Below are 27,611 nucleotides of genomic sequence, written 5' to 3' on the forward strand. Positions count from 1 at the left end.
GACCATTGTCCCGAAAAGCTTGTACAGTTCTGGCAGAAAGAGAATCAGTGAATGTGCTGGTCAGTAGTTATCCCTGCGATCGTGGTCCTTCACATAGATGTGGTTTCATTATAAAATATGTGATTTCTTTCCTACTGATAAACTTTTGGGTTATTCTTAACCAGTGAAGTAACAGGTACTTCTGGGACTGTATAATAATCAAGAAGTAGTTCTTATTTAATCTTTTGATGAAGAAACTTCAAAATAAGCTCACTTGTCCTTTCATAAGCATTTAAGACTGGTATCTTAAACCTTTTAAAAATGGCTTTGAAAAATAGAGTTTTTAGGGCACTTGTTTTTCATGCATATGATGTAAAATTAATTTACAACTTAAATATTGGGTGTTACTAGAAAATAACAATATTAAATTATACTAAATTCTTTTTTTATAGGTTTTGGAACTTGAAGGTGAAAAAGGAGAATGGGGATTTAAAGCACTGAAACAAATGATTAAGATTAACTTCAAGTTGGTAAGATTTGTTTTGAGAGGAATTAAACTGATAATGAAATTCTGTACTTAAAAACCTCATGGCAACAAAATGTCATACCTGCTTTCCTGAAATAATTCTGTTGATATGTTTACATATTTAGCCTAATTTTCATTTGTGACTATAGTTATACTAAGTTTTAAAAATTCTACATGGGGTTCCTTCCTGGTGGTCCAGTGGTTAAGACTTGTACTTCCAATGCAGGGACTGCAAATTCAATGGGGGAAATAATATCCCCATGCCTCGCAGGCCAAAAACCAAACAAACAAACAGAAGCAATGTTGTAACAAATTCAATAAAGACTTTAAAATGGTCCACATCAACAAAATCTTTTAAAAATTCTGCGTAGTATACAAGATTTTCTATAACTTATATGCTCTGAGGAATGATAGACCCTCTGCCAAAATATTTAATGCTGGAAATTTTACTAATAGTCCTTCATTTCCTCAGGTCTTTCATGTTTCCTGGAGTAACTACAGTTATGCAAATAGTCCTGCAAAGAATAGCAGCAGTAGCTACATCCACTATTTAGTAGGGCCTTGGGTGGGAGGATTTTCCCCCTTTTAGAAGTGGGGAGGACTTTTCTTGAGAGTGGGATGAGTACCTGGGCTTGAAGGAATTTTTTTTCCTTTCACATTTTACTATAAGAGCTTACCAATAATAGGGAGAGAAGAAATGCATAACTATGTTAGAGAGCTTCCTGATGAAGGAGTAAATTTTCAGGGAAGAATATTTTAAAAGTTGGTCTTATTTTTTTGGTCTATGAATATTTTAGTAGTTTTTATGATTTAAATAAATATGTTTATTGTGCAGTGAGGAACAATATCTGAAATTTGGAAAATCTATAAATTATACTTTTTCAAAGGCTAACATCATAAATTTAATTCATTTACTGAGTAGTAATTTCAAATTTAAGCTAAAATGTAGTGTTTCTGTCATATAGTTCCTCTATTATTGAAAAACTATTGTTTTTTAATTAGGTAATAATAGGTATTTCTATAATCTTAATCATATGTACATATCTCAGTAAGTAAATATGTACCTAGTAATGCATTTTTCTTCCCTCACAGACAAACTTTCCAGAAATGATGAACAGATATAAACAACTATTGACCTATATTCGGAGTGCTGTCACAAGAAATTATTCTGAAAAATCCATTAATTCTATTCTTGATTATATCTCTACTTCTAAGCAGGTTAGAGTCTGTTTTTGCTTCTTGGTATTTATCAGTATGTTTAAACTTAAGAGCTTTGTTTTTTGTTTTTAAGGCCTAGAAGTTCTATTTAAGCAGTTATGCTAGTTTTAATTTTAGTATGCTGTTTTCATGGTTACAGGATAGTATATAGTATTAAAAGGGAATAACCCAAGCTTTATCTCTCCAAATAATATCTTCAGATACTGACATAATCTGCACACAGGTTTTACAGGCTTATAGTAGACTCCCATGCAGTTTCTAATAAACATCATCAGCACTTCAGCTAGCCTTCTTGAACAGTTAATAACCTATCAGTGAGTCATAGGTTCTTTGTGTAGATCTGATTAGACGGAGATCCTTGGGAGGAGAATCTATATTCATTGCAATTAGTAGTTGGCATAACTCATTAGGTAATCAATAAATGCTTCTACAAAGGATAGGTGGATGATGAAAGAAAGGGCTAATGATGATACTACAGTGGACATGAGAAATGATAGTGCTTTCATTATTTTAGTTTTTGATTATTAAGAAAAGCAATGATGATTTTAGTTTATTGCTAAAATAATTTCAATTGGATTATTTGTTCATATTCTTCTAAGCAACATAGTCCTAAGTTTCAGCTTTACTATGCCATGATATTTGAGCACAAGAAGTATTTTCTGTATCACTTAGCATTTCTCAGAACATTTGATACTTTTCATACTCAAAAAATGTTCACCTCAGAACTAGTGTTTCATTCTGTCTTTTCTACTAAATGTCATTTTTATTTCTTGAAGTTTATCATTTTTATATCTAAAATATATGTAATGGAAATAGAGGAAGATAAAATTATGTTTAGAACATTAACACTTCATGGCACTAATTCAGGGCTTCCCAATATATTGGGGCTTTTCTTAAGTGGAAAAATGTTTCCTGAGTTTTACAAACACGTCACATCATAATATTTTTTGTATGTTATTTTTAAATATTATGTCAGATGGTGGGGGGCAGAACTAAGTAATTTTCAGCAAGATTGTGTGTTGCTTCATGTTGTTATATGTAAGCTTTTTGTCTTTTGAAAGTAAGTATAGATATTAGTTGCGCAGCACTTACTGACTGTGCAATCGACAGTCATGAATAAATAGGCAGCCTTTACTGAAAGTATCAGACTCACCTGTTGCCATGCCCTCTTACCCCCTGATCCTGTTAAATATGTGGAGAATCAGGTATTCACACAAAGGTAGAGCCAGAAGTGGGAGGAGGGGACAGAGGAGCTTATCATAATGCAAAACAAATGGCAATTTCCATTAAAAGAGTCATATTCAGACAGTGAACTGATGGTGTTAGACAAAGCTAAAATTGTGCTTAACTTTTCCCTCCCCTCAACTCCAGCAGTTTATCAGTAACTTAAAAATTTGTAGTCCAGTTAATTGATTAGTCACATTTATAGAAGAATTTTGAGGAAAGAGGCTTATCGTTTGCTTCTTTAGCAGCTTACTTAGTGTTTGCCACATGCTTCTGCTGCTTCTGCCAAGTCGACTCTGTGCAACCCCGTAGACGGCAGCCCACCATGCTCCCCCGTCCCTGGGATTCTCCAGGCAAGAGTACTGGAGTAGGGTGCCATTGCCTTCTCCGGTTTGCCACATAGTAGTTCCCAAATAAGAGTTGAGTGCATAAGATACATCCATTCATAATAAACAGTGGAGTCTCAGAGTTGGACACTACTGAGCAACTGAGCACGCACACAATTCTTGTGCTTGCCATTTCCTTTGCTAACATAAAATGAGTTATTAGATTTGAAAGGACAAACCTATACTATTAGAGCATTAGACATTTTCTGGGTTTTATTTTAAATGTATAAAAACACATGTTGGCACTTTTTGTAAATTTGGTCTGTACTTTTGCTAAGGTTTTGTTAATTTTGTGGACTGTCACAGACATTCAGTTAAGATACAGCTAGTGTATCTTATGTATTATTAAAGTTCAAAGATGCACTTTTGGTTTGCTCAAATTAACTTTATTAACAGGTACAAATTTGCTGTTTACAATTATAGAATTCTGATTTTTTATGTCAGATGGATTTACTGCAGGAATTCTATGAAACAACACTGGAAGCTTTGAAAGATGCTAAGAATGACAGACTGTGGTTTAAGACAAACACAAAGGTAACAGTAATAATTACTATTTTTTCTTTTGAAGAGTGGGTGGGCATCCTTGATAAACTCTAAAGATATACCTTCTCCTGTTGAAATCTTTTAATTCTAATAAGTTTATTTTTTTACAGCTGGGGAAATTATATTTAGAACGAGAGGAATATGGAAAACTTCAAAAAATTTTACGCCAGTTACATCAGTCCTGCCAGGTAGCTTTTCTTTTATTTTTTTTGTACTATTTCTTCATAAGAAAAAATTATATTGGAAACATTGCTTAGGGATATTTTCAAGCATCATCGCAAAAATAAAATTTGGAAAATAAGTTACCAGAAAGCTAATTTTTTCTGACTATTACATTACTTCCTCTGTTAATCATAATTTCAGTCCTTATTTTTGAAGAATGAGGCATAAGTATCAATAAACAGACCAGTCATTAATATTAAGAATAATAAGCATTTCATATTTAGTTATACACCCTATGAAAATCAGAAAGGATGTTGTAGACATACATTTTAAAGATATTTTATACTCTTAGTTTTCGTGTATGAATCCTCTGTAACAACACGGTCCTGTAGAACTTCATGTGATGTTAGAAGCATTCTGTCTGTGCTTTCCAATCTGGTTGCATCAGCTACATGTCATCAAGCGCCTAACTGTGACTAGGGAGATGGAGGTACTGGGTTTTTCACTTAAATTATAAACTTGTGTAGCCATAGTACACCTCTGTAACTTTTAAGTGTGAGCTGTAATTTTGTATTTCGTTTTTTGTCTTGATCAATAAATTACTTGATATTAGTTCAAATATTAAATAGAAATGCTGTTTTAAATATGTTTATGCTCTTTCAGTGCCATGTACTTTTTTATCAAGATCATGTTGCAGGTTGATTTTAATGATTTAAATGTATAAAAACATGTAAACTTTTATCAACTAGCTTTAAAAATGCACATACACAGATCCATATCCAATAGAGAATCTTTTGAACATTATTGTTTTTCATACTATGTACTATTAATTATATATTTTATTTCTGTGAATGAGGAAAAGGTTGATCAGAAAAGTGTTCTAAATCATCTTCACATATTTTCATTTAATAATGTTACCTTTTTTGGTTTTTATAAAAAACATGAAAATGTTTTCATAATAGTTTCGGTTTATAAGGCAAATCAGTCAGTTATGGATTGTTTTTTATCTACACATTCTTAAGGAGGGCTTAGTCTGATGCATAAACAGCTGTGTATTCAGTTCCACGTGAAATGAAAATCGTAGAGAAGGCATTTCTAACTGAAAGTCTTTCAGTATATACATAAGGAATATGAAATCTGGAGAAGTTTTTGCTTGGTTTATTTTGTAACATAAGGGAAATACTATCTGGATTGTAAATTACATTAAAGCATAGGAGAAATGCATGATAATCTGAACATAAAGATTGTCTTACATATCATATTTCTTAGTCTGGTTGTGTTTTGTTAGTGGATAACTAAAGGAAAGTTTTAAGTTAGAAGACCCAATAAATAATATTTGGCTTTGTGTATGTCAGTGCTTGATATTTATGATTATCTGTCAACCATATTCTGTTTTTCACAGCTTGTGTTTGTGGGCTGTTGATCATCTTTCAAAGACAAACTCACCTTTGTCACCACCTTTGTTATTCCTTTGACATCCCCCAAAAGAATTAATCTTCTCTTCCATCCTTGGAACTTCATTGATGCTTCAGCTAGAATTATTATCATTTATATTATAACTTATCTGGTGGCATATTGGTCTTCTATATTGTGAACTTTTTGAGACCAGGACATTGGCTTATTTAACTTCGTATTTCCCCCAAGGTAGACTGACCACCTGGCACTAGGAAGGCACTTGATTGAAGGCACAAAGTGCTTTGATTGAATCAGTGCATCTAAAGTGGTTGTGAAGATTTGGGGAAGACTACAAATAATCTCCTGGATAAAGCAAAACATTGCAACTTTGGTACATTAAAAAAACCCTCCTTATCAAATAACTGTAAAGTACAAAGGCCCTGTGGGTTCCTTTTTGGCCATTGAAGGTCATATTCTTAGTAATCTAGGTGCCAGTTGAAATTTGTAATTCATTTTCCCACAGAATTAGTATCATAAATGTAAGGTTCTCAGGCTAGCTCAAAAACCACTCTGTTGACTCTGAATTCTGTCTTGACTGGATTTTCATTATTTGTTTTCCTAGACTGATGATGGAGAAGATGACCTGAAAAAAGGCACACAGTTATTAGAAATATATGCTTTGGAAATTCAAATGTACACGGCACAGAAAAATAACAAAAAACTTAAAGCACTCTATGAACAGTCACTTCACATCAAGTCTGCCATCCCTCATCCATTGATCATGGGAGTTATCAGAGGCAAGTTTGGTTTGCAAAGGTTGGGCAGTGCTATGGGAAGATAATCAAGATGTCCTTGGATTATGACTGATTAACTCTGAAGGTTGTTTCTATTTTAGTGAAAATAAATGGCAAAGTAGTAAAGTCAAATGAAATGATCTAGTCTTAGTAAGGAATTAGGATGAATTTTTGTCTTTTTGAAATTTATATCAGTAAATTACTAATTGAAAATTCACCATCAGAAGTTCTGTTCTTGAATTGTATATAAAATTGCCTCTGTTTTAGTGATTTTTTTACTGAAATATTATTGATTTACAATGTGTTAATTTCTGCTGTATAGCAAGTGACTCAGTTATACATATATATACACATTTTTTATAGTCTTTTCCATTATGGTTTATCACAGGATATTGTTTATAGTTACCTGTGCTATACGATAGAACCTTGTTGTTTATCTATTCTGTATGTAATAGTATGCATCTATTAATCCCAGACTCCCTCCCCGCTACTCCTCCTTGGCAACCACATGTCTGTTCTCTATGTCAGTGAGTCTGTTTTGTAGATAGGTTCATTTGTGGCTTTATTTTATATAAGTGATATCATACGGTATTTGTCTTTCTGGCTTACTTTGCTTAGTATGATAAACTCTAGTTGCATCCATGTTGCAGCGAATGGCATTATTTTGTTCTTTTTTTATGGCTAATATTCCATTGTATGTATGTATCACATCTTCTTTATACATTCATCTGTCAGTGTACATTTAGGTTGTTTCCATGTCTTGGCTATTGTGAATAGTGCTGCTGTAAACATAGGGGTCATGTATCTTTTTGAATTATAGTTTTGCCTAGATACATGCCCAGGAGTGGTATTGCTGGATCATATATAGTAATTCTATTTTCAGTTTTCTGAGGAACATCCATACTATTCTCCATAGTGACTATACCAACTTAAATTAGTTGTAATAACTTACATTACATTAAAATAACTTATATTATTTTTACGACTAAAACAGTGTAGGAGGGTTCTCTTTTCTCCACACCTTCTACAGTATTTGTTATTTGTAGACTTTTTAATGATGGCCATTCTGACCGGTATGAGTTTGGTACTTCATTGTAGTTTTGTTTCCAAAATTTCTTATTATTCTTATTGATCTTTATTTATGATTTTTGGTTTCTCTGGGTCTTTGTTGCTGTTCACATGCTTTCTCTAGTTGCAGCAAGTCTGGGGCTACTATTCATTGTGGTGCGTGGGCTTCTCCTGTTGCAGAGCACAGGCTCTAAGCACACGGGCTTAAGTAGCTGTAGCACGTGGGCTCGATAGTTGGAGCTTACAGGCTCTAGAGCTCAGGCTCTGTAGTTGTGGTAGCATGGGTTTAGTTTCTCTGCAGCATGTGGAATCTTCCCAGACCAGGGATCATACCCGTGTCCCCTGCATTGGCAGGCAGATTCCTACCCACTTGGAGCACCAGGGAAGTCCACCTCATTGTAATTTTGATAAAATTACTTTCTATTTCAACTGAGAATAAAGATTTGCAAATGCTTGTTTGGCTGATGTTTAATGAAGAGCTTGGTTTTTAGAATTCAGTATGTGCCCTTTGTCCACTTCAGGAGCTAGTACTCTTCAGGTTATAGAATTAAAAGACTAGAAGCTACTGAAATAGTTTTCATTTGATTTTTATGAAGTGGTCAATCTTCTATTATTATAGAACTGAAAATGTCCTCTTTTCTCCTGTTTTATTCTTTACAGAATGTGGTGGTAAAATGCACTTGAGAGAAGGTGAATTTGAAAAGGCACACACTGATTTTTTTGAAGCCTTTAAGAATTATGATGAATCAGGAAGTCCAAGACGAACCACTTGCTTAAAATATTTAGTCTTAGCAAATATGCTAATGAAATCGGGAATAAATCCATTTGACTCACAGGAGGTATGTTTGTGCTCTAATTGTTCATTTCTGTCAGCTGTCTCTTGTGAAAATAAATGTTATTCTTTCTTTGTACATGTACATAGTTAATTGTTTTGTTTTTTTTCTCTAACCAGGCCAAACCTTACAAAAACGATCCAGAAATTCTAGCAATGACGAATTTAGTAAGGTAAGATTTAATATTTCAGTCAAGGTAAATTACCTTAAAGCAGTGAATAAAGAAGAGAGCAGAGAGAATTTTACAGAATTCAGTTAATACTCAACGTATTATTTTGACTTGAAGTATACGAAAGTTTGTAAAATTTTTGAAGTCATTGATTATACTGTTTCTATTAGTCACAAGATTTTGTAAGTATTTACTGCTTTTTTTTCTCATTATCTTTGTGTGTGTATACACATACTGTTTCTCAGTAGAAAGCTATAGAGGTTTTAAAACAATTTCACAGTGTTACAGTTTCTACGTGCCTTAATCCAAAATGAAATTATGAATTGGTCTACGTAAGTCAAGAATTTTCAGTGAGACAGTTTGTTTACTTTATATTTGCTTAATTGACAAGATAAAAAAATCACTTTTTGCCTCAGCTAATTTCCTAATGTAAGGAGCAGCAGAAGGGTCATACTGGTAGGAAACCTAAGGATTTATTGTTGCCTTCTGTGGAGAAAGATATGACTAATGATGGCTAATACTGAAAAACCTGCCATCAAAGAAAAAAAGAAAAACCAAGCAAAAGCCTAGAAAAGAAGACGTTTTTGTAAAAGAAATCAATGAGCAAGAAAAATGTTTCTTTGGACCAGGAATAAATATAGCCTGTGATTTATTGTGCTTTCTTTGTAGAAAACTAGGAAAGAGACTTACTGGGTTTCAAGTCCATTGTTCTAGACTATACAGCTGAGTTCACTAAGACAGGAAGAGTGTAGTTAGGGGTATGAGGCAGGGTTGAGTTTTTTTGTTTGTTTTCAGATATATATAGGTAATTTAGATGACCAGACATTCTCTTAATAGTCTTTTTTTTTTTTTTTCTTTTTTAATTTAAGAAAGTACTGTTGCGTGATAAATTACAAGTCACCTAAATGTAAATTTTATATACTTATAGCCTATTTCATTATATTGTTTAAGCTCAAAAGACAATTTCTTTGTCTTTATTTCAAACAGTTTATTCTATTTACATTTGGCCACATTAAGAGATTATTTGGTTAGAGATTAATTTCATAATACTTCAAAAAAATCTAGGTTAAATTTCTAAGTGACAAGTTTAACTTGAAAACTCTTAAAGAAATATTGCAGGAAAGTATATCCCTGGACATTAGTATTTTGTTCAGATTAAATTGGTTAATGCATTAAATGGATTAAAGTACTGATTTGTCAGACCTTATCTCAGTTTACTCCAGAGAAGCCTTTGTATTGGAACTCTAAAACTTATTTTAATAATAAATTTTAAAAGAAGTAGCCCGTGGTGTCCCATGTTTTGTATAAGGTTCTTTTTTAAGCCACTTAAACAGTGGAAGAATGTGTCTTTGTTAAAATATCTGTGTGTGCAAGTGTTTTCACTATTTGAATATATCCTCCTGTAGTATATTACAATAATATATTTGGGGTAGGTAAGAAAAGTAATGCTTCCTAATTTTATCTTCCTAGTCAGTTGCCAGCAGACTAGAGGAAAATAATTCCTGTTGAAGCAGTTGAATCACCTGCCCCTAACATGAAGTTACATTGCGACCCAACAGATGGAAGCACAGCAGAGGGCTTGCAGAGTGGCTGATGATATGTGTTACATACAAAGCAGACAATGGTGCCATTTCCAGAAGGTTGGCTTCTTCCTTCTCAGCACCTTTAGCAGTCCCCATAGTGCCTCAGAGAGTAGATAGTAGATACCTCAGACAATCATGAACATAAATCAGCCTTTGACCTTCTGCAGCAGTGTCCATCACTCTCTGCTTTGTGTGTGTATCCCATTTGCCACTAGTTATCTGCCACCAGTATTTCTGCTGTATAGTTCACTGGAATTTTAAGGCTAAAGAGAGTTGAGAATCAAATGTTCCCTTTAAGAAGTTTTGGCAGTTGCTGGTACCTTTCTAGAAGATAAAAATTAAGGAAGCTGAATTTATGAGTAAACTTCAGAGAGGATATACTGTCTTATATTCAGACTCCTCCATTCAGTAGTATACATGAAACCTGGTTTCTTGGAGATTAAATGCACAATTTAACTTAAAAGCATCAAGCATTAAACAGTTACTAAATATTTGTCAGTTCTTAACAATGCTAAGACTGAGGTTTTAATTAGCTGTGTATAACATATAACCCCACATAACTTGTCTTTCTTTTATAAAACTAAATGCATTTAAAGAAAATTTGTTTTCAGAAGGATCTGTGTGTGTTTAATTCTAATTTCCATGACAGAAACTGTAATTTAGATTTTTCATATAAAAATTGAGAAACAGGCTCTTTGGATTATCTTGATTTAATATATGACTTCTTCATGTTTGACAAAATTTATGCTTTTCTTTTTTGTTAGTGCCTATCAGAATAATGACATCACTGAATTTGAAAAGATTCTAAAAACAAATCACAGCAACATCATGGATGATCCTTTCATAAGAGAACACATTGAAGGTATATGTCTTCTTCTGACTGAATTCTGTTACTTTCTTTGCTACTATCAGACAATACTTAATGGACCTACATGGAATTAAGGCATTTTTCTTCTGTTTATTGGAAAATATAGACTTGTTTCTAAATGCTGTCATAGAATAAAATATTCCTTAAAATTATAAAACTGTTTTAAAGACGTCAGTAGGTAATTTCATGTTATTAATGTAATTAAATTCTACATGATGTCCATTTCATTTAAAAGGAGGCTGTCACTTTTGCCTTCTGATTTAGATATTATTGCATGTTTCTTACTGACGCTTAGGTTCAAAGTAAATTTTTAGGATTTATTTTTGACAGCAGAAGCTTTGAAACAGCCTGCTATAGATAATGCTAAGATGCACTAATTTTGAAAAGGTATGTAACAACAAATGTATGAGATTTTTAATAAGTTCTAATTAACAAAGATAAAAATTGTCTCTTTGTTCTAGAGCCACTTATACCTCCAGTGTTCCTACCTGTTATGGAGCTATTTGAGGGTTTTTAATAACTGGAACAATTCATTCAAATGCTTAAATGCCAGATGCATTAAGAAAATCCAAAGAATACTTCAGAAGTAATATTCTTTTGTTCCTCACCTTCCTTTCTCTTTCACTCAACAGACAAAGTTCTTATTTGAACTGCGAATACTATATTTTGTGGGTATAAAAAAAATACAGAAGCCTTGTGCCTGAGCTCCTATTTTTTTTTTTTTTTTTTTTGTAAAGGATACTGTAAATGAAGAACTGGGAAAAATTACAGAATTACTTTATAAAATGTACTATTCTAGTTTATGAGAGAGCATAAAGTAAGGAACTTGACTAGTTGGTATAAATTAGAGCTTCTTGAAAGAGGAAATGATGAGCAGTGAAGTGTTAATTAAGAATGCAAGAGGATATTTCAAATAGTATTACAACATGAGCAAAATCAGAGAGGTGGAAACAAGAAAAACTTATGTGAAAGAGAGCCTCTAATCCTGTGGTACATCTGTTGAACTCAAATGTTTTTAGATATAAATTGCTTATTCCCTCACTGGACAGAGAGACATGTTTTAAGAAGATAAATGATACAGTTAATTAATACAATTTAGATGTACATAGTGATTCATAAAGATACACAAACTAGTAAATATAAATGTATTATTTTAACTTTTGTCTTTCAGAGCTTTTGCGAAACATCAGAACACAAGTGCTTATAAAATTAATTAAGCCTTACACAAGAATACATATTCCTTTTATTTCTAAGGTACTTCTATTCCTTATAATTTGTATTTATAAATGCAGTGTATATTTAAAAGAGTTATTCTTGGTAGCAATATTTTATAAAATATAGCATAACTCAGGGTTTTTCCTTTTAATGTGAATTTTTCTGTTTTCCTGATATAAATTGAGTTAAAAGAAATGAGAAATAAAGAGTCATTACATTTCATTTTAAAGATTCCTTCACCATCAGTAATACTGTAAGAGAGAAAGTAGTGGCTGAAATACATAACTGATGTATATTGTTAACCCCAGCCACAATAAAATTAAAGTAGGAATATACTTCTAAAGTTAACAGAGCAAAATTTTATCAGACCTGTGTTCTCAGTATTTTGAACAGATAATGAAATTTGTTTTAACTTTTCTCTTTTTTAAGTGATAGAAATGAATTTAAAATAATATTTATATAGAATCATAAAGTCCTCTAAAAAGTTAATTAGTAGAATTATAATGAGTCTTTTGTCTTAGGAGTTAAACATAGATGTAGCTGATGTGGAGAGCTTGCTGGTGCAGTGCATATTGGATAAGTAAGTACTTGACTATTTTTTTTTCCGCAAAATGTTTAGGACATAAAGTTTGAATAATGATGGCAAAGGTAGCAGTTGAATTCTTAAGTTTTCATAAAAAGCACCCTTTGGCTGTAGTTTTCTATTGAAAGAGATACTTGTATGTGATGGCTTTTTATAAATGAATGATCATATTAAGCACATAATCTTTAAAAAGTTCTAAATGACTTTTCAAAAGATTTCTCATTCAGTGTATGACCCTATATGCCTGCCTGCTCAGTTGCTTCAGTTGTGTCCGACTCTTTGCGACCCTATGGACTGTAGCCCGCCAGGCTCCTCTGTCCATGGGATTCTCCAGGCAAGAATACTAGAGTGGGCTGCCATTTCCTTCTCCAGGGCATCTTCCCCACCCAGGGATTGAACCTGTGTCCCTATGTCTCATGTCTCCTGCATTGGTAGGAGGGTTCTTTACCACTGAGCTACCTGGGAAGCCCCTGACCCATCTATACAGCTAGATAATTATTTAATGAATAGTATTATTTCATTTTTGAAGTATAAGATATGATATCTGTTACTTTGGAAATGGTATCTTTCTTAAAGGCAAGAAATGTTATTTTTAAAGCTTCTCATGTTACATTTGCTCTTGATTAATTGGGTAAGTATATGTCTGTTGGTTCTTTCAGTGAAATTGATGAAAGGTAGCTGAAGTCTGGTTTCTGTCTAAAGTTTGAATAAGCTAATGAATGTTAATGCTGAATGCAACCATTTAATGTAGACTGCAGGGGGGTTTTTTTTGTTTTGTTTTTGCATTTATTGATATTGTGACTATTTTATAAAGTCCAAAAGATACGTTTAGTGAAAACGGTTTGTAGACATGTCATCTTTTATTTATTTCCAGCACTATACATGGCCGAATTGATCAAGTCAACCAGCTCCTTGAACTGGATCATCAGAAGAGGGGTGGTGCCCGATATACTGCACTAGATAAATGGACCAACCAACTAAATTCTCTCAACCAGGCTGTAGTCAGTAAACTGGCTTAACAGAGAACAGCTTTTACAGACATACTTAAGGCAACAGTGCAGAGATGTAACCCTTAAAAGAACTGGGAATGGCAAAACTACTGTCGGTTGATGTGTCCTGAAAATTATTGGAGTTATGGCAGAAGTGCTTTTTTTGATCAACTGGTTTGTGTTTTGCTGCTGCATTTATCCCAAGAAAAAAAAACAGCTTTAATCTCCAGAAGAAAACCAAAATGCCATGGGATTTATGCTGTATTGACATCTTGCCCTAAAACATACAACATCATAGTAATTTGTCGTGGGCAACATGACCAGAGAGAAGATTTTTGTCATGATTTTAAATACACTGACACGCTACTGTTGGTTAAATTTAAACATGTTTTACCTGCAGAAATTCTCTCACAAATAACCTGCAATAACTTGAAATGCATACCCTTTTGAACACTTCCTTTTCTCATGTATAAATTAAAATGTTTGCTGCATTTTGCAAAATGTCAATTCTCCAAAAATGTGTCCGTATATTTCTGTACCTGCAGTGTAGTAAAGGTTTAGATGAAACCCCATAATTATAGTGGCATACTGTCACTTAGGTTTCAAGCAGCAAAATAAACAGTGCAGCTCAGAAATTGTAGTTTGGTTCTTGATGTGTTTTTATTACATGTGGGGTTTTTGTTTTGTTTTTTAGTACCTTAGAAATGTCAAATTATTTTTCTTCAGTTAATAATTTTAAAAAGCCTGGAAGTAAATAAGTTGGTTATTTGCTTTCAAGTTTTTAAAAGTAGTCTTTATTGATAAGGAGAATTAGTTTCTAACAAAAAACTTGCATAGTACTTAACTTTGACAGTGATACTTTAAAGGAATAATTTTGTTTTTAAAGAATGATACTCCTTTTTAAAAGATTCTAACTCAGAATGTTCACTTTAAACAAATATGCCAGAATATAGACAGCTAAATGAATGTTACCCTGCATAGTGATCATGCTGGAAAATTATTTCCTAATTCCAGCAATCTACCATTGCTCAAAACCTCTTGGGTTTTACTCTTTGAGAATTGCATTCAGAGCTAATTTAAGTCACACACTGTTAACTTTATGATTACATAATTGTTAAAAAAGTATTATCCAACTTTTGGTCTGTGTGCTGTGCTGTGCTGTGCTCAGTCATGTCCAACTCTTTTACGACCCCATGGACTGCAACCCGACAGGCTCCTCTGTCCATGGGATTCTCCAGGCAAGAGTACTGGAGTGGGTTGCCATTTCCTCCTCCAGAGGCTCTTCCTGGAGACCTAGGGATTGAACCCGTGACTCTTGCATCTCCTGTATTAGCAGGCAGATTCTTTACCACTAGCACTACCTGGGAAGCCCTGATTGTTCTATAGTTAACCATTATTTGGCACCAAATGTCTTTTTACTGTTTCCAAAAATTAAATCTTTGAGGTAATAGTAGGAATATGCAACTGGCTTTGAAGGCGATCCCAAAAGAGTTTTAAAGATATTTTGAGCAGTGGTAGCATAGTTAGGAGAATGAACTGTGGCCTTTGAAGGTGATAACCTAAAAGGAGACACAGCTCATTTGAATGTATTGAGTTTTGGATGTATTTGTTTCATTTAAAAAAAAACAAAGTTCACATTATTTTATAGTGTCAAAGGAAGAACTAAGATTAAGATAATTTCTTTGGTTTTTCTATTGCTTGTTATTATGTAAAAAAGAAGTGAGTGGCAGTTAAGGAAGACTGTTAATAGCTAAAGAATGACAACCAAGAATTTTTGATCTTTAAATCAGATTTTATAAACAGTGGAAGGAGCATGGACTTAAAACAAGGCATGCTTATTCGATTTTGTCAAAATTTTACGAAAATATGTGATATATATTTATACTAAAACTATATAATCCTTAGACTTAGGAGAGCAATCAGTTAATGTCTTTAGCAGATTACAGCAGTATTAAATACAGGTGCAACTTGAAAATGTAGAAAACTGAAAGAAAATGAAAGACAATGTCTCTGGTAGGGAATAAAAAAGTTTAAGATATTATAAAACTATGTGTATTTTCTTCTCTTTTGCATAAATCATTTGTGGGAAATGTGCAAAGTTTTTTTTTTTTTTTAAACAGGAGTGGTCATAATTAGGATTTATTTTTCAACATAATTTAGAAACTCTTGTTACCCAAATAAAAATGACAAGTTTCTGTACCTGTATTCAAATATGTATGCCTGTGATATAATTGGAAAAAAGACTTTGCTTATGTTTGAATTGATGGAATTAGAATTCATGGGATTTGAAATATGATTTAATCTTTAACCCTATCCTCCAAGTTGTAACAGGCCCAATTCTCCTGTGGAATCTTTGCTGTGTGCAGTGGTGCATCTTCCAGCTTCTAGAGGGAAAGCATGCACTTGTTATTTTTGGGAAGTTAGGGTTAGTATCTAACACTATCCAAGGTTACAGCATAATCTTTCATTTATTGTAATTGTATGTATCACATAGGCTTTATTTAGTATTCCCTAAATATGGATTTGTTCTTTTTCTTTTAAGTCACTTGCCCTATTTGTTTTTAAACACAGGTTTTTGGTAAATCTTAACAGCCTAATTTAAAACTATTTGTTACATTCCCCCCCACCCTTTGAAGATTTTCTGTGTTTTTGTGCATCAAATTTTTAGAGGTGAACTCTTAGAGATTGCTTATTAAAATATAACTAAATTTAAGAAAAGTAAAAATTGGCAAATTCTTAGTATTTAAGTTGCTCATTAAATCTGGCCCTCTTTTCTGAGAACTGAAATAACAAGTAGCTTACACTGTATTTCTTTTTGCTTCTAAACCTGGATAAACTCACTTCACAGTAATCTTCGGCTGCCACGAATAGATACTGTTTCAGGAACTGGATTTCCATTACTCATTCTAGCTCTTACATTATTTTTTCAGTTGTTGATTAAATATTTTTCTCTACATCTGATGTGATATAACTTTTTTAAAACATATTTATGAATGTACTAAGAATTGCTTTCATTACAGGAGTCCCTTCAAACTAAAGGTTATAGTGTCTTTCAAGACTCCTAAGAATCTGATTTTACATGGGAGTATAGATTTAATGAAGCCTGTTTTCCATGGGTGACACTGTGGGCAATGTATTTTTTATCACCTTATAATAGGATACCAGTTTGTCACGGACTAAAAAATAGCTGTTTCTTATATTTAAAATACCAATGATAGTAAACATTTATAAAGCAGTTTTCTTTTTTAATCAGTAGTGTTTATAAGTCCTCAGTAAACTCAGGTAAGTACACTTTTCTTTTGTATTGGGGCTGGGAATGAGGGTGTCCAGAGAAGCAGATTATGCTGGTATAGAATAACAGTCAGTTTACTCCAAGAATAAAAAGGTATTTGCTTGGTACTTTCCTCTTATGTTTTTTTGTAAGGACTTAGAAATACTCTAAGCATTTGTTTATCAAGCCTGCTTTTTAAAAATAATCTTACTCTAAGTGAAAGTGAAGTCGCTCAGTTGTGTCCGACCCTTCACGACCCCATGGACTGCAGCCCACCAGGCTCCTCCATCCATGGGATTCTCCAGGCAAGAGTACTGGAGTGGAGTGCCATCGCCTTCTCCAAATCTTACTCTAATACTGCTTTAAATAAACCTCAGAAACTTTCATTTGATTTAAAATATAAAAGCAAAAACTAGAGTGTACAAATCTCTAGTAAAGCTAGGAATTTCATTCTTTATATGAGATTTATTCATTTTTATGTAGAATTTATAACATTTGGAAGGAGATAAACATCATTTTGAACTTAGATGTAACAAAACATAAGGAATTGGCTTTTGTGTTTTTTGATAATTTTGTTTTTAGATATAAGTGACATAAAACATTTTAAGGAATTGACTTTTGACTGTTTTGTTTCAAAGTGTAAATACTTAGAACAGGGACTTAGAACAAGAGGCTGGATGTCAGGTCTCAGAGCTTGAAGCTGAATGATTTTAGTCTTCTATTGTGTGACCAAAATTCAAAATTTATCTCCTCTCCCCACCTTTCTTTTTTTTTTGGAGGCTTTGCTTGTTTTTGTTTCTTTGTATTAGGTTCCCCCCCCCCTTCTAATCCTGCTCAGGTAGTATCCTATATTCATTTTGATAGTTATAAGTAGGATAATTTGTAAAAACTTCTTCATGTAGACATACAGAAATTAACTTTCTAAATATCAGTGTATTAGAAGTTCTGCTTAACTCTAGATAATTAAATTTTACTATGTATCTTCTAGCTAGTGTGTGCCCTTAATAGCATGGATTAACCAATGATTCAAAAGTTGTGTTTACTTCACTTTGAATCACTAGATGAGATTTGAAAAGGTTTAAGTTTTGGAATTTTTAGGAAAGTTGAAATAGTGCCATTTGGAGAATTTATGTTTAATGATAGTAAGTACCACAGAACAACTGTGTCAGTGAATTCTAAATATCCTCAAAATTAAAATTTAGTGTCACTCCGTTTGTTTTTAAATCTGAAAAGATTTAATCTGATAATATCCCAGAAGAAACTAATGTGTGGTCTTATAAGTTTTACTCCTTTAGTGTCATATGTTATTTTTAAACCTGTTAGAATAATTAAAAGTCAGCTCTTGCCATCAAATCTTAGAATATCAAAGGTAGATGCCAACTATACCTTAAAAACCCTTTGATAGGCAAGAAAAAAAATTGTTTCTTAAATACTTACATTACTGTTTGGGGCCAACTTTCTTCTTGGCCAGGATTTTACATTGTAAACATGTTCAGGATAACCACACTAATGGCTAGCCAGTGCTATTGTGTGTATGTTTGTTGGTGTATACATATTTGTTGGAGTAAAAAATTCACTCCCCAGTCCATCACAGTAATTTTTTTTTCCAGTTTCCATAATTTAATATCACTTGTTTCTTACTCAGGCTTACATCACTGAAAGAATGGCCAGTGTACCAGTAACTTCTATGTTATGACAGGTTTCATGTGGAAGACGGTGTCCAGATTTAATCTAGAGGTATTAGGTTGTTTGTTAATTCTGAAATAAGGCATCTTTAAATGATAAAGGTTGGGTTTTTTGGACATTTATCCTATGAGTTTATGGAGCTAAAGTAATCTAGAACTTGTAATCATCCCATGAAGTTGTCAGAAGTTTTTGCATGCTTACTGAATTAGTAACATATTAGTGCTGTGTTGAATAATTTTTGTTAAGATGTTTTCCTCCTACTATTTACTAAAATAGTTTTATGCATCTGTTTTTAAATAATGCTGAGGGTAATTAAATTTTAACTATATATCAACAAAGAAATGGAATGTTATGGGAAATGCAAACGTTTGATTTTGCAATTTGTTCCATAGTTGTTTGCATTATGAGTTTTCTGTATTTTCTTCTTAAGCTAGTGTTAAAAATGACCTAAATTCCTTGAACTCACTAGGTGGTAGGAAGCAGGTGATTAAGAGCGTGGCAGAGAATGTCTATCTGAAATTGGAAGTCTCACAGATTAACCCTTGAGAATCGACTGATATGTGCATGATGAGTTACAAGAGGCTTTAAGACTTAGGTACTCAAGGATTTTGGGCAGTACACATTCTTTATCAGTAATAAAAATTACATGATGTGCCTCTTAGATATCTTCTGTGTAAATATTAATTAGCACAAGACCAGCACAATGGCGTTAAACAATGCACTTTATGTATTTGATCAAATAATTCAATATATATACTTTAATAAAATAGCTTTTTAAATATTTTAAGTATGTTTCTCAGAAAGCAGTACTCAAAAATCTTACTCATTTGGTTTGGAAATCAAGGTTTAAATATGTTCCGCTTTTAAGATTACTTTGTTCGGCTTGCAACATTCATAGAAGTGTTGGCCTCTCCTGAACCCTGTTTAATGGTCTGTCATGGAACAATTCATGTTGCAAGAAAATGTCTCAGGAATTAAGCCTTCAATATAAAATTAAACACTCCTAAGCAGGAAATTAAGTCAAGTAGGGGAAGAAATGTACTCTCCCAAATCCCTATTCTGATCCTCTAAAATGAGCACTTCAAGGGCTGCAAAGTCTAAGAAACCACTGATGAAATTTTTTTTTGTAAGTAAAAATAATATTGTTCCCAGGTGTGACCTTCAACCTAGTAGAATGGGTCAACCCTGATCTCAAAGTACAGTAATGCAGTCAGCTTTTGAAAGTCAAAAAACTTCAACAGATTAATAACCCTGTGGCCAAGATGCCAATGTAAATGTATAAAACCAGTGTTCCTGCACATTTCAAATTGTTGGGCCTTCCAGGTTATGGCAATAGGAGGGAAAGAGTGGGGCAGCTTAACTGCTTCCTGTTTCAGCAACATTGGAAACATTGGAAGGGCATGAGCTGGTAGTAGTATCGCAAGGAACTAAACAAGCACCATACATCTAGTATTTTCACTCGTGTTTTGGTTTGTTGTACTTAACAGTTTTACAGCCCCTTAAAATTACTCAATTTTAAGAGTAATGAATGGAAATTTGCAGTTTTCTTTCCAGAAACCTATTTTAGATTTTATTGTTACAGTTAATCTTCTGAGGGTTAATGGCCTTCAACTGAAGAAAAGTTACCTATTTGGACCTATTAAAACCAAGTTGTATTGTGAATGAGTATAGACCACAAGCTGATGTACTTTATTGTGTAGGTTGGTATTTAAAACTTGGTCTTTCTGCTTTCTCATAATCATCTTCACCAGTCAGAGAGGGGGGAAAATATCTAAAAGTACTTAGAATACTGAGGGAACATGCCTTTTTTCTAACTCCCCATCTGTTTATTTAACAGATAAAAATGATGTGCCTACTATATGCTAGGGACTATGTGATATTTCCTAAGGTTGAGGGACACCATAAAGAACAAAATTATCCCTGTGCTCAAAGAGCTTAGTTCTCTAGGGAGAAACAGATAATTTCAGATAAAATTCTATCAATCAGTCAAAATGGGGAGGCATCTCTGAGGATATGAAAGTTTCACACAAGAGTAAGAAAAGGGCTTGGCTATGCAGATCTACAGGAAGAGCAGTCCAGGCAGAGCAGTTAAGTACATCTGAGATGGGACAGGTATAAAATTCAAGAAAGGTAGAGTGTAATATTAAGAGGAGAGAGCTGCTTGTGGACCAGATGGTTTGAGATTTTATTCTAAATACAGTGGAAAGCCATTGGAAGTTTTAAATTCTTATATATGTAATATTAAGATTCTGGCTCTTGTATGGAGAAATGATTAGTTACTTGGGGCAGTTTTGTAATCTGGGAGACTATGAGGAGCCCATTGCAGAAATCTGGGACATTAATAGAGGCTTTTTAGACTAGGATTTGGAAAGAGCACAAAATCAGGGTAGGCAACAGGACTTGCTTAGGATTAGACTGAAGGTTGTAAAGGAAAAAGACATCAAGAATGGCTCCCAGGTTTCTTACTGAGCAACAGGTAGATAATGGTATTAAATGAAATGGGATGACTGAGGAAGCGTATTTCTGGACAAGAGGCAGAGCCAGCAGAAGAAACAAAAGTGACCTAGGAGCTTGATAGTAAAGAGAGTAGTATAACCTAAACTAGGAATTTCAATGCAGAGTGATCAACCAAATGCTGCTGTGAGGTTAAAATAAGATGACCGGAGTGAAGAGGCAGGGGCCTCAGATTTAGCAAAATACAAGTCTTTGGGGATGCTAATGAGCGTCTTTAGTGGAGTGATGAAGGTGTTTCAGCTCTTCAGCTGGACTGTGAGAAACTTCTTCAGTCGCCGTCCTTCGTTTAGTCTATATATTTTACATCTTCTGAATGTTAGGTAGGACAATGGGAAAATTTGAAATACAGCAGGTCGTAACTCCAGCCAGTAACAAACAGCCTTCTGAAGTGTCTCTTCCTATAAAATATTTTAAAACCCATTTTCCCCTTTTCTAACACAATTTATGTGCTTAATTTAAAAATCTTCTTTGATGCCTTTTAACTATGAAATTGTATGAAATCCATAGCTTTAACCTAACATTTTTAAAAATATTCCTACAAAAGCTGTCAAATCTAGTGCTTATGAAGAATGGATTCGTAAAATATGTAAGCAACACCTTTTCAGCTTATGTACTTTCATTATATCTTGGGATATCAATATAGCTGAATGGTAAGTCACCAAAATAATGAATTCTTGAAATGTTTGGATTTATCTTCAAGGAACTATTTCAAATGTAAATAATGGTGTAACGATTAAGGGCTTCCCTGGTGGCTCAGTGGTAAAGAATCTGCCTGCAGTGCAGAAGACCCAGGTTTGATCCCTGGGTTGGAAGCGCCCCTGGAGAAGGGAGTGGCTACCCACTCCAGTATTCTTGCCTTGAGAATTTCATGGACAGAGGAGCTTGGCGGGCTACAGTCTATGAGGTCACAAAGAGAGATGACTGAATGATTTAAGCACGTGAAGAGGAACATATATTTGCTTATACACTTGAATGCCCGTGAAGCAATTTGAATAATTAAACATAGATATTCAGATCTCAGAATTACAGTAGTCATTTTCTGCCATCAAAAGTCAGGAACCAATTGACAAGTGAGATTGTGCTTCTAAGGACAAAGTATATGAACTCTCAGACTGGTTTTCATCTTAAAAATGCCTTTTGCAGCTTCCCAGAGGAGAGGAGAGGTAAAGCAGAAAGATCTAGGGAGTGGAGACACGTCTTCAGCTGTCTGTGATTAAGACCTTGTCACTTAACCTCTCTGGGCGCCAGTTTCCTTTGTTGAGTAATTCTTTTTAACCTCAAGTATTCAGAGTTGAGAAAATCATAATCCTTAGCATATGGTACACTGTCATGAGTTTTTTTCAGTTTACTTTCCTTATGTTTATTTACATACATGTATATGTTAGAAAAATAATATGCATATTTTTAGCTTCCATAAATGATACCAGTTTTTGTTATTTTATTATTTCTAAGTCTAGTCTACTGCTCCTATTTTATCTCTTCCATCTCATCAGTTTGCCACAATTTACCTTTCCATTTCTCTAGTGATAGACATCTGTTCCTTTCATATCATTACTACAGCAAATAATTCTGTGACAAATATTTTGGACTTGTACAAAAGTTACTCTGGGGTGTGTATCTGGAAGTATGTGACTTGGGGCATAATACTTAATTGTCCTAAATACTGCCAGGTTACTCATCAAAATGGATGCACCATTTATGCTCCGTCTAGTAGTGCATGGGGGCTCCAATTTTCTCCTGTCCTATCCTTAAAGTGATATTTCACTGTTAATTTTAACTTGCACTTTTATAATCACTAATAAGCTTGAACATCTCTTCATATACTTAATAGCGATTCAGGTTTCCCTTTCTATGGACTACTCAACATTCTATTCCTGGCTTTCTATTTTTTCCTGATTTGTGGGACATCGCTGTATTACTACATTCTACATAGTAACTCCTTATCTGTTTTTCAGATTTGCAAATGTTCTCTGAAGCATTGTCTCCAGTTTCCTTCATTGAAAAGAAATCTTTCATTTTGATATTAAATCTATCCATTTTTTTCTCCCTATCCATACCTTTCTGGGTCTTACTTAAGAAGTCCTTTTCTTAAACTAAATACTATAAAACTGTTCTTTTATAGTTAATCCATTTATGTTTAGTCCTTTGTTTGGAGTTTGTGTGTGTGTTAGTCACTTAGTCGTGTCCAACTCTTTGTGACCCCGGTGGACTGTAGCCTACCAGGCTCCTCTGGCCGTGGGATCCCCCCGGCAAGAATACTGGAATGGATTGCCATTTCCTTCTCCAGGGGATCTTCCTGACCCAGGGATCAAACCTGGGTTTCTGCATTGCAGGCAGATTCTTTACCATCTGAGCTATAGGAAAGTCCCTTATTTGGAGTTTACTTCTGTGTATAATTTGAGGTAGGAATCAAGCTTTATCTTTTCTGTGTTATAAGCTAATTTCCTCAGTGCGATCTATTAAATTATTCTTTACTGATTAGTGATACTACCTTTTCAACTACCAAGTTTCTCCATATGCAAAGGATATGTTTCTGAACTCTCAAATCTGCTTACTATTCTAATTGTTCTTTGTTGTTATTTAGTCACTCAGTTGTGTCCAACTCCTTCTTGTGGCCCCGTGGCCTGTAGCCTGCCAGGCTCCTCTGTCCATAATTTCCTGGGCAAGAAGACTAGAGTGGGTTGCCATTTCATTCTTCAGGGGATCCTACCAACCCAGGGATCGAACCTACATTTCCTGCATCAGAGGCAGATTCTTCAGGGCTGAGCCACTGGGGAATTCCCACTTGTTACTTTACCATTGTTTTATTCACTTTGTGTTTTTATTACTGAGTTGAGTAATGTCTTAATTACAGAAGAATCTCCCCACCCAGTTTGCTGCTTATTTTGAAAATCATTTTAGTAATTGTGGACCTTCATTTTTCTATATTACTTTTGAATCAATTTTTGAGTCTGTCAGGTTCCCTTAAAGTCCTATAGAGTTTTAATTGGAATTTATTAAATTTAGAGGTTAATTTGTCTCTTTGTATGTCATATTAATTTTTAGTTTTTCTCTATAAAGATTTTGAGCATTCTTTGTTATAATAATTTCTAAATCTTTCTAGTTTATGTTCTCTTATTACCTAAAACATTGTTAGTTGGTTATTGTTGGAACAAAATAATGATACTGGTATTTGCATACTGTTGTATCTGTCAGCCTTGCTGAACCTTTTCCTATTAACAGTCTGTTGATTTACCTGTGTTTTCTATGTAGATAATCACATTATTAAGAAAATAATTATATTTTTATGCATTTCCTTCCATCCCTATTCCTCTTGTTACTTTGTCTAATCTCACTTCATTGCTCAGGGTCTCCGATAACAAATGAAACAGTAGTGATAACAGCCAGCAGTCTTGTCTCAAAGAAAAAGAATCTTGAGCTTCTCCATTAGGTATGAGATTTATGGTCATCTTAGGGGAGAGGTTGTGTGTGTGTGTGTGTATTTTAATCACAAGTAGGTTTTGAGATTTGTTAAATGTCCTAGACCTAGTAAGATGAACATATGATTTGTCTCTTGTCCATTCATGTAATGAATCACACTTAACAGATTTTCAAATGTTAACTGATTATATACTCTTTTTCAATAGTGTTGGACTTAGCAGTCAGCATTTTATTTAGTGGTTTTGCATCATGTTTTCAAGTGAAATTGAACTATAATTTTCTATTTATGAACTATTCTTAATCAGTTGAGGTTATTTAATATCATAAAGAGAATAGACAACTTTCACTCTATTTTTTTAGAACAATGTAATATGAGCATAATCTCTTTTTTGGAAGAACTCACTTTTAATGCTGTTTGGACTGAAACTTTTGAGAAATAGTAATATTTTTAAATTATTTAATTCCTTTAATTTCCATCCTTTCAAATATGATTATTCTTCTATTTAACTGTTCTGCTTCATCTTTTGTCATTTTAACATTACATTTGTTTTCAGAAATATATTTTGTCTAGGTCTTCAAATTTTTTAGGATATTTATGCTCATTAAATATATAGTATATTTATTATAAGTATAAACATACTTATTCCCCACTTTTTGTCTTGTATTTTGTCTATCTTATTAGTCTTTCCAGAGTACCGGTTTTTGTTCATCTTGACTATTGTTTTTGTTGATCTGTCGTTGATTTCTGCCCTAATCTGTATTATTCCCTTTATTTTCATTTCTTTGAACATACAGTTTTTTACTCTTTTTATGGCTTTTTGAGATGAATCATTTTCAAACTTTATTGATAATTTGCTCAAAACTTTTTATTTAACATGTAAAGTTTTAGTTGACTTTAATTTCCTTTCTAAGCCAATAATATTCAGTGTAGGGATTGTTTTTAGTTTCCAAACATTACAGAATATTTTCATTTTAATATATGATTTTTGATTTGTTGTTGATTTTTCGTTTTAATACATGCGATTAGAGAATATAGTCTGTGTAGTATTAATTCTTGGGAACAGACTGAAATTTGCTTTGTAGCTTCATACAGACAAATTTTTATAATTGTTCCATTTATATAAAAATATATATTCTATAACATTCTTTAAACTATTTCGTCAAGCATGTTACTTGTTGTTCAGGTCTTCTATGTTTTTCTGTAGGCTTTTTTTTTTTTTTACTTTTGCTGATATGTCAATTTCATAGAGGAATTTGTTAAAATCTTCAAATATAACTTGATTTATTTCTTCCTGTAATTCTGTTACTTGTTTCTTTATGTATTTTATGGCATAATTGTTAGCAGCATATATGTTCATGATTGTTATATCTTGTTGCTTTTACCTACAAACATGTCCATTATAATTTTTTCCTTATGATCTGTTTTGTCTCATTAAAATTGCTTCTTTAGTTTTGCTGTTGTTGCTTATATTTGCCTGGTATTACTCTCTCTTTTCAATCTTTTCATATTCCTTCATTTTTCTTTGGACAAAAGCATCTTGTGGACAACATTTTGCTGTATTTTAATATCTTAAAATTCAATGGGAAGGTCCTCTGTCTTTTGGAGTTTATTTTACAAATTCAAAAAATTATCTTGGTACTTTTTTCTTCAACAGTTTTGTTTTGAAATAATTTTAGATTCATAGAAGATAGTACGGATACTCCTCACCCAACTTCTTCAGATATTAACATTTTGTTATGATGCTACATCCTAGAACTTATCTCTATATCCATGTGTTTTATATCTTCTCATCAACAAAATAAAGTATTTTGTTGATCACATCAAAATACTGTCACATCCCCCCACCTTCCTTCTGGACTATTTCTTTCACCCCAACCATCATGTTGAAATCCTTTAGAGTTTTAATTTCTGAATGCTGTGAATATATTTGAACACATTGGTCATTGCTTATTTAGAAAACAAGAAACAGTCTTTATTTATTTCTTGCTGAATGCATTCAGAAAGAATCTGTGGTAATTGGTCTGAGTCCTTAATATGCCTATATATATTTGACTCATCTTTACCTATAAATGATAATTTAACCAAAAAAAAATTCTAAGTTTAATTTCTTTTCTTCTAAACTTTAAACACTGTATACCTATGGCTGATTCATGCTGAGGTATGGCAAAAACCAACACAGTATTGTAAAGCAATTATCCCTCAATTAAAAACAAAGAAATTTTTTTAATTAAAAAAAAACTTTAAGCACAATATCCTTTTGTCTTTTTTGCATTCAGTTTTGCCAGTAGAGAAACAGTCTGATTCTTGTTCCTTTGCATGTAATCTATATATGCTTTTTCAAAGATTGTAAAATTCTGTTTTTAATGTAATTTTATTTTAATATTTTTGGGTGAGGAGTTTTTGTTTGTTTTGTTTTTATTATCCAGCCTGTTTGACATTCTTTCAATATAAGGATTTATGTCTATCTTTAATTCTAGAAAATTATCACTCTTTGTTTGTTGTTCAGTTGCCAAGTTGTGTCAAACTCATCGTGACTTCATGTGACAGCACGCCATTTTCTTTAGTTTCTTCCCTTGTATTCACTATTTTCTCATTCCTGAAGGGCTGTTAAATGCATGTTGACACTTAACACTCTTGTCTTTCATGAATTTAACTTTTTTCTCATTCTTTCCAACTTGTTTCCGCTTCCAGATCTATCTGCCTTTTTGACCTAATGTTCCAGCTTACTAATTTGTTCTTCAGTTATATCCATTCTTGGAGAAGGCGATGGCACCCCTCTCCAGTACTCTTGCCTGGAAAATCCCATGGACGGAGGAGCCTGGTTAGGCAGCAGTCCATGGGGTCGCTAAGAGTCAGACACGACTAAGCGACTTCACTTTCACTTTTCACTTTCCTGCATTGGAGAAGGAAATGGCAACCCACTCCAGTATTCTTGCCTGGAGAATCCCAGGGACGAGGGAGCCTGCTGGGCTGCCATCTATGGGATCGCACAGAGTTGGACACGACTGAAGTGGCTTAGCAGTAGCAGTATATCCATTCTGTCCTACAGCCCATTCACTGAATGTTTTTGTATCCATTATCTCTAGTTTTTAAATGCTTCTTCCAGATTTAGCATATTTGATGTGAAACATAAGAATATCATGCTCATTTAAAACTCTTGTTGGTCAAATCCATAATTCTGTTT

At 33.4% G+C, this 27,611-nt stretch overlaps 1 protein-coding gene across 2 annotated transcripts in view; it reads left to right on the plus strand.

Moving 5' to 3' along the window:
* The window catches only part of COPS2 (COP9 signalosome subunit 2), a 32,258-nt gene extending 16,677 nt beyond the window's left edge, over nt 1-15,581 (plus strand). Inside the window, exons 3-13 of one of the 2 annotated variants that reach the window (XM_027554053.1) lie at nt 432-509; nt 1,598-1,723; nt 3,757-3,867; nt 3,987-4,064; nt 6,056-6,230; nt 7,956-8,134; nt 8,248-8,300; nt 10,645-10,742; nt 11,920-12,002; nt 12,485-12,543; nt 13,421-15,581. In XM_027554053.1, coding sequence (XP_027409854.1) covers nt 432-509; nt 1,598-1,723; nt 3,757-3,867; nt 3,987-4,064; nt 6,056-6,230; nt 7,956-8,134; nt 8,248-8,300; nt 10,645-10,742; nt 11,920-12,002; nt 12,485-12,543; nt 13,421-13,565 — 1,185 coding nt within the window. In that variant the 3' untranslated portion in view covers nt 13,566-15,581. The remainder of the gene's footprint in view (nt 1-431; nt 510-1,597; nt 1,724-3,756; nt 3,868-3,986; nt 4,065-6,055; nt 6,231-7,955; nt 8,135-8,247; nt 8,301-10,644; nt 10,743-11,919; nt 12,003-12,484; nt 12,544-13,420) is intronic. The other variant, XM_027554054.1, reaches the window with a different exon arrangement.
* The last annotated feature ends 12,030 nt before the right edge of the window (nt 15,582-27,611 follow it).

The sequence above is a fragment of the Bos indicus x Bos taurus genome, chromosome 10 (assembly GCF_003369695.1).
Source record: "Bos indicus x Bos taurus breed Angus x Brahman F1 hybrid chromosome 10, Bos_hybrid_MaternalHap_v2.0, whole genome shotgun sequence".
In the NCBI taxonomy this organism is placed as follows: Eukaryota; Metazoa; Chordata; class Mammalia; order Artiodactyla; family Bovidae; genus Bos; species Bos indicus x Bos taurus.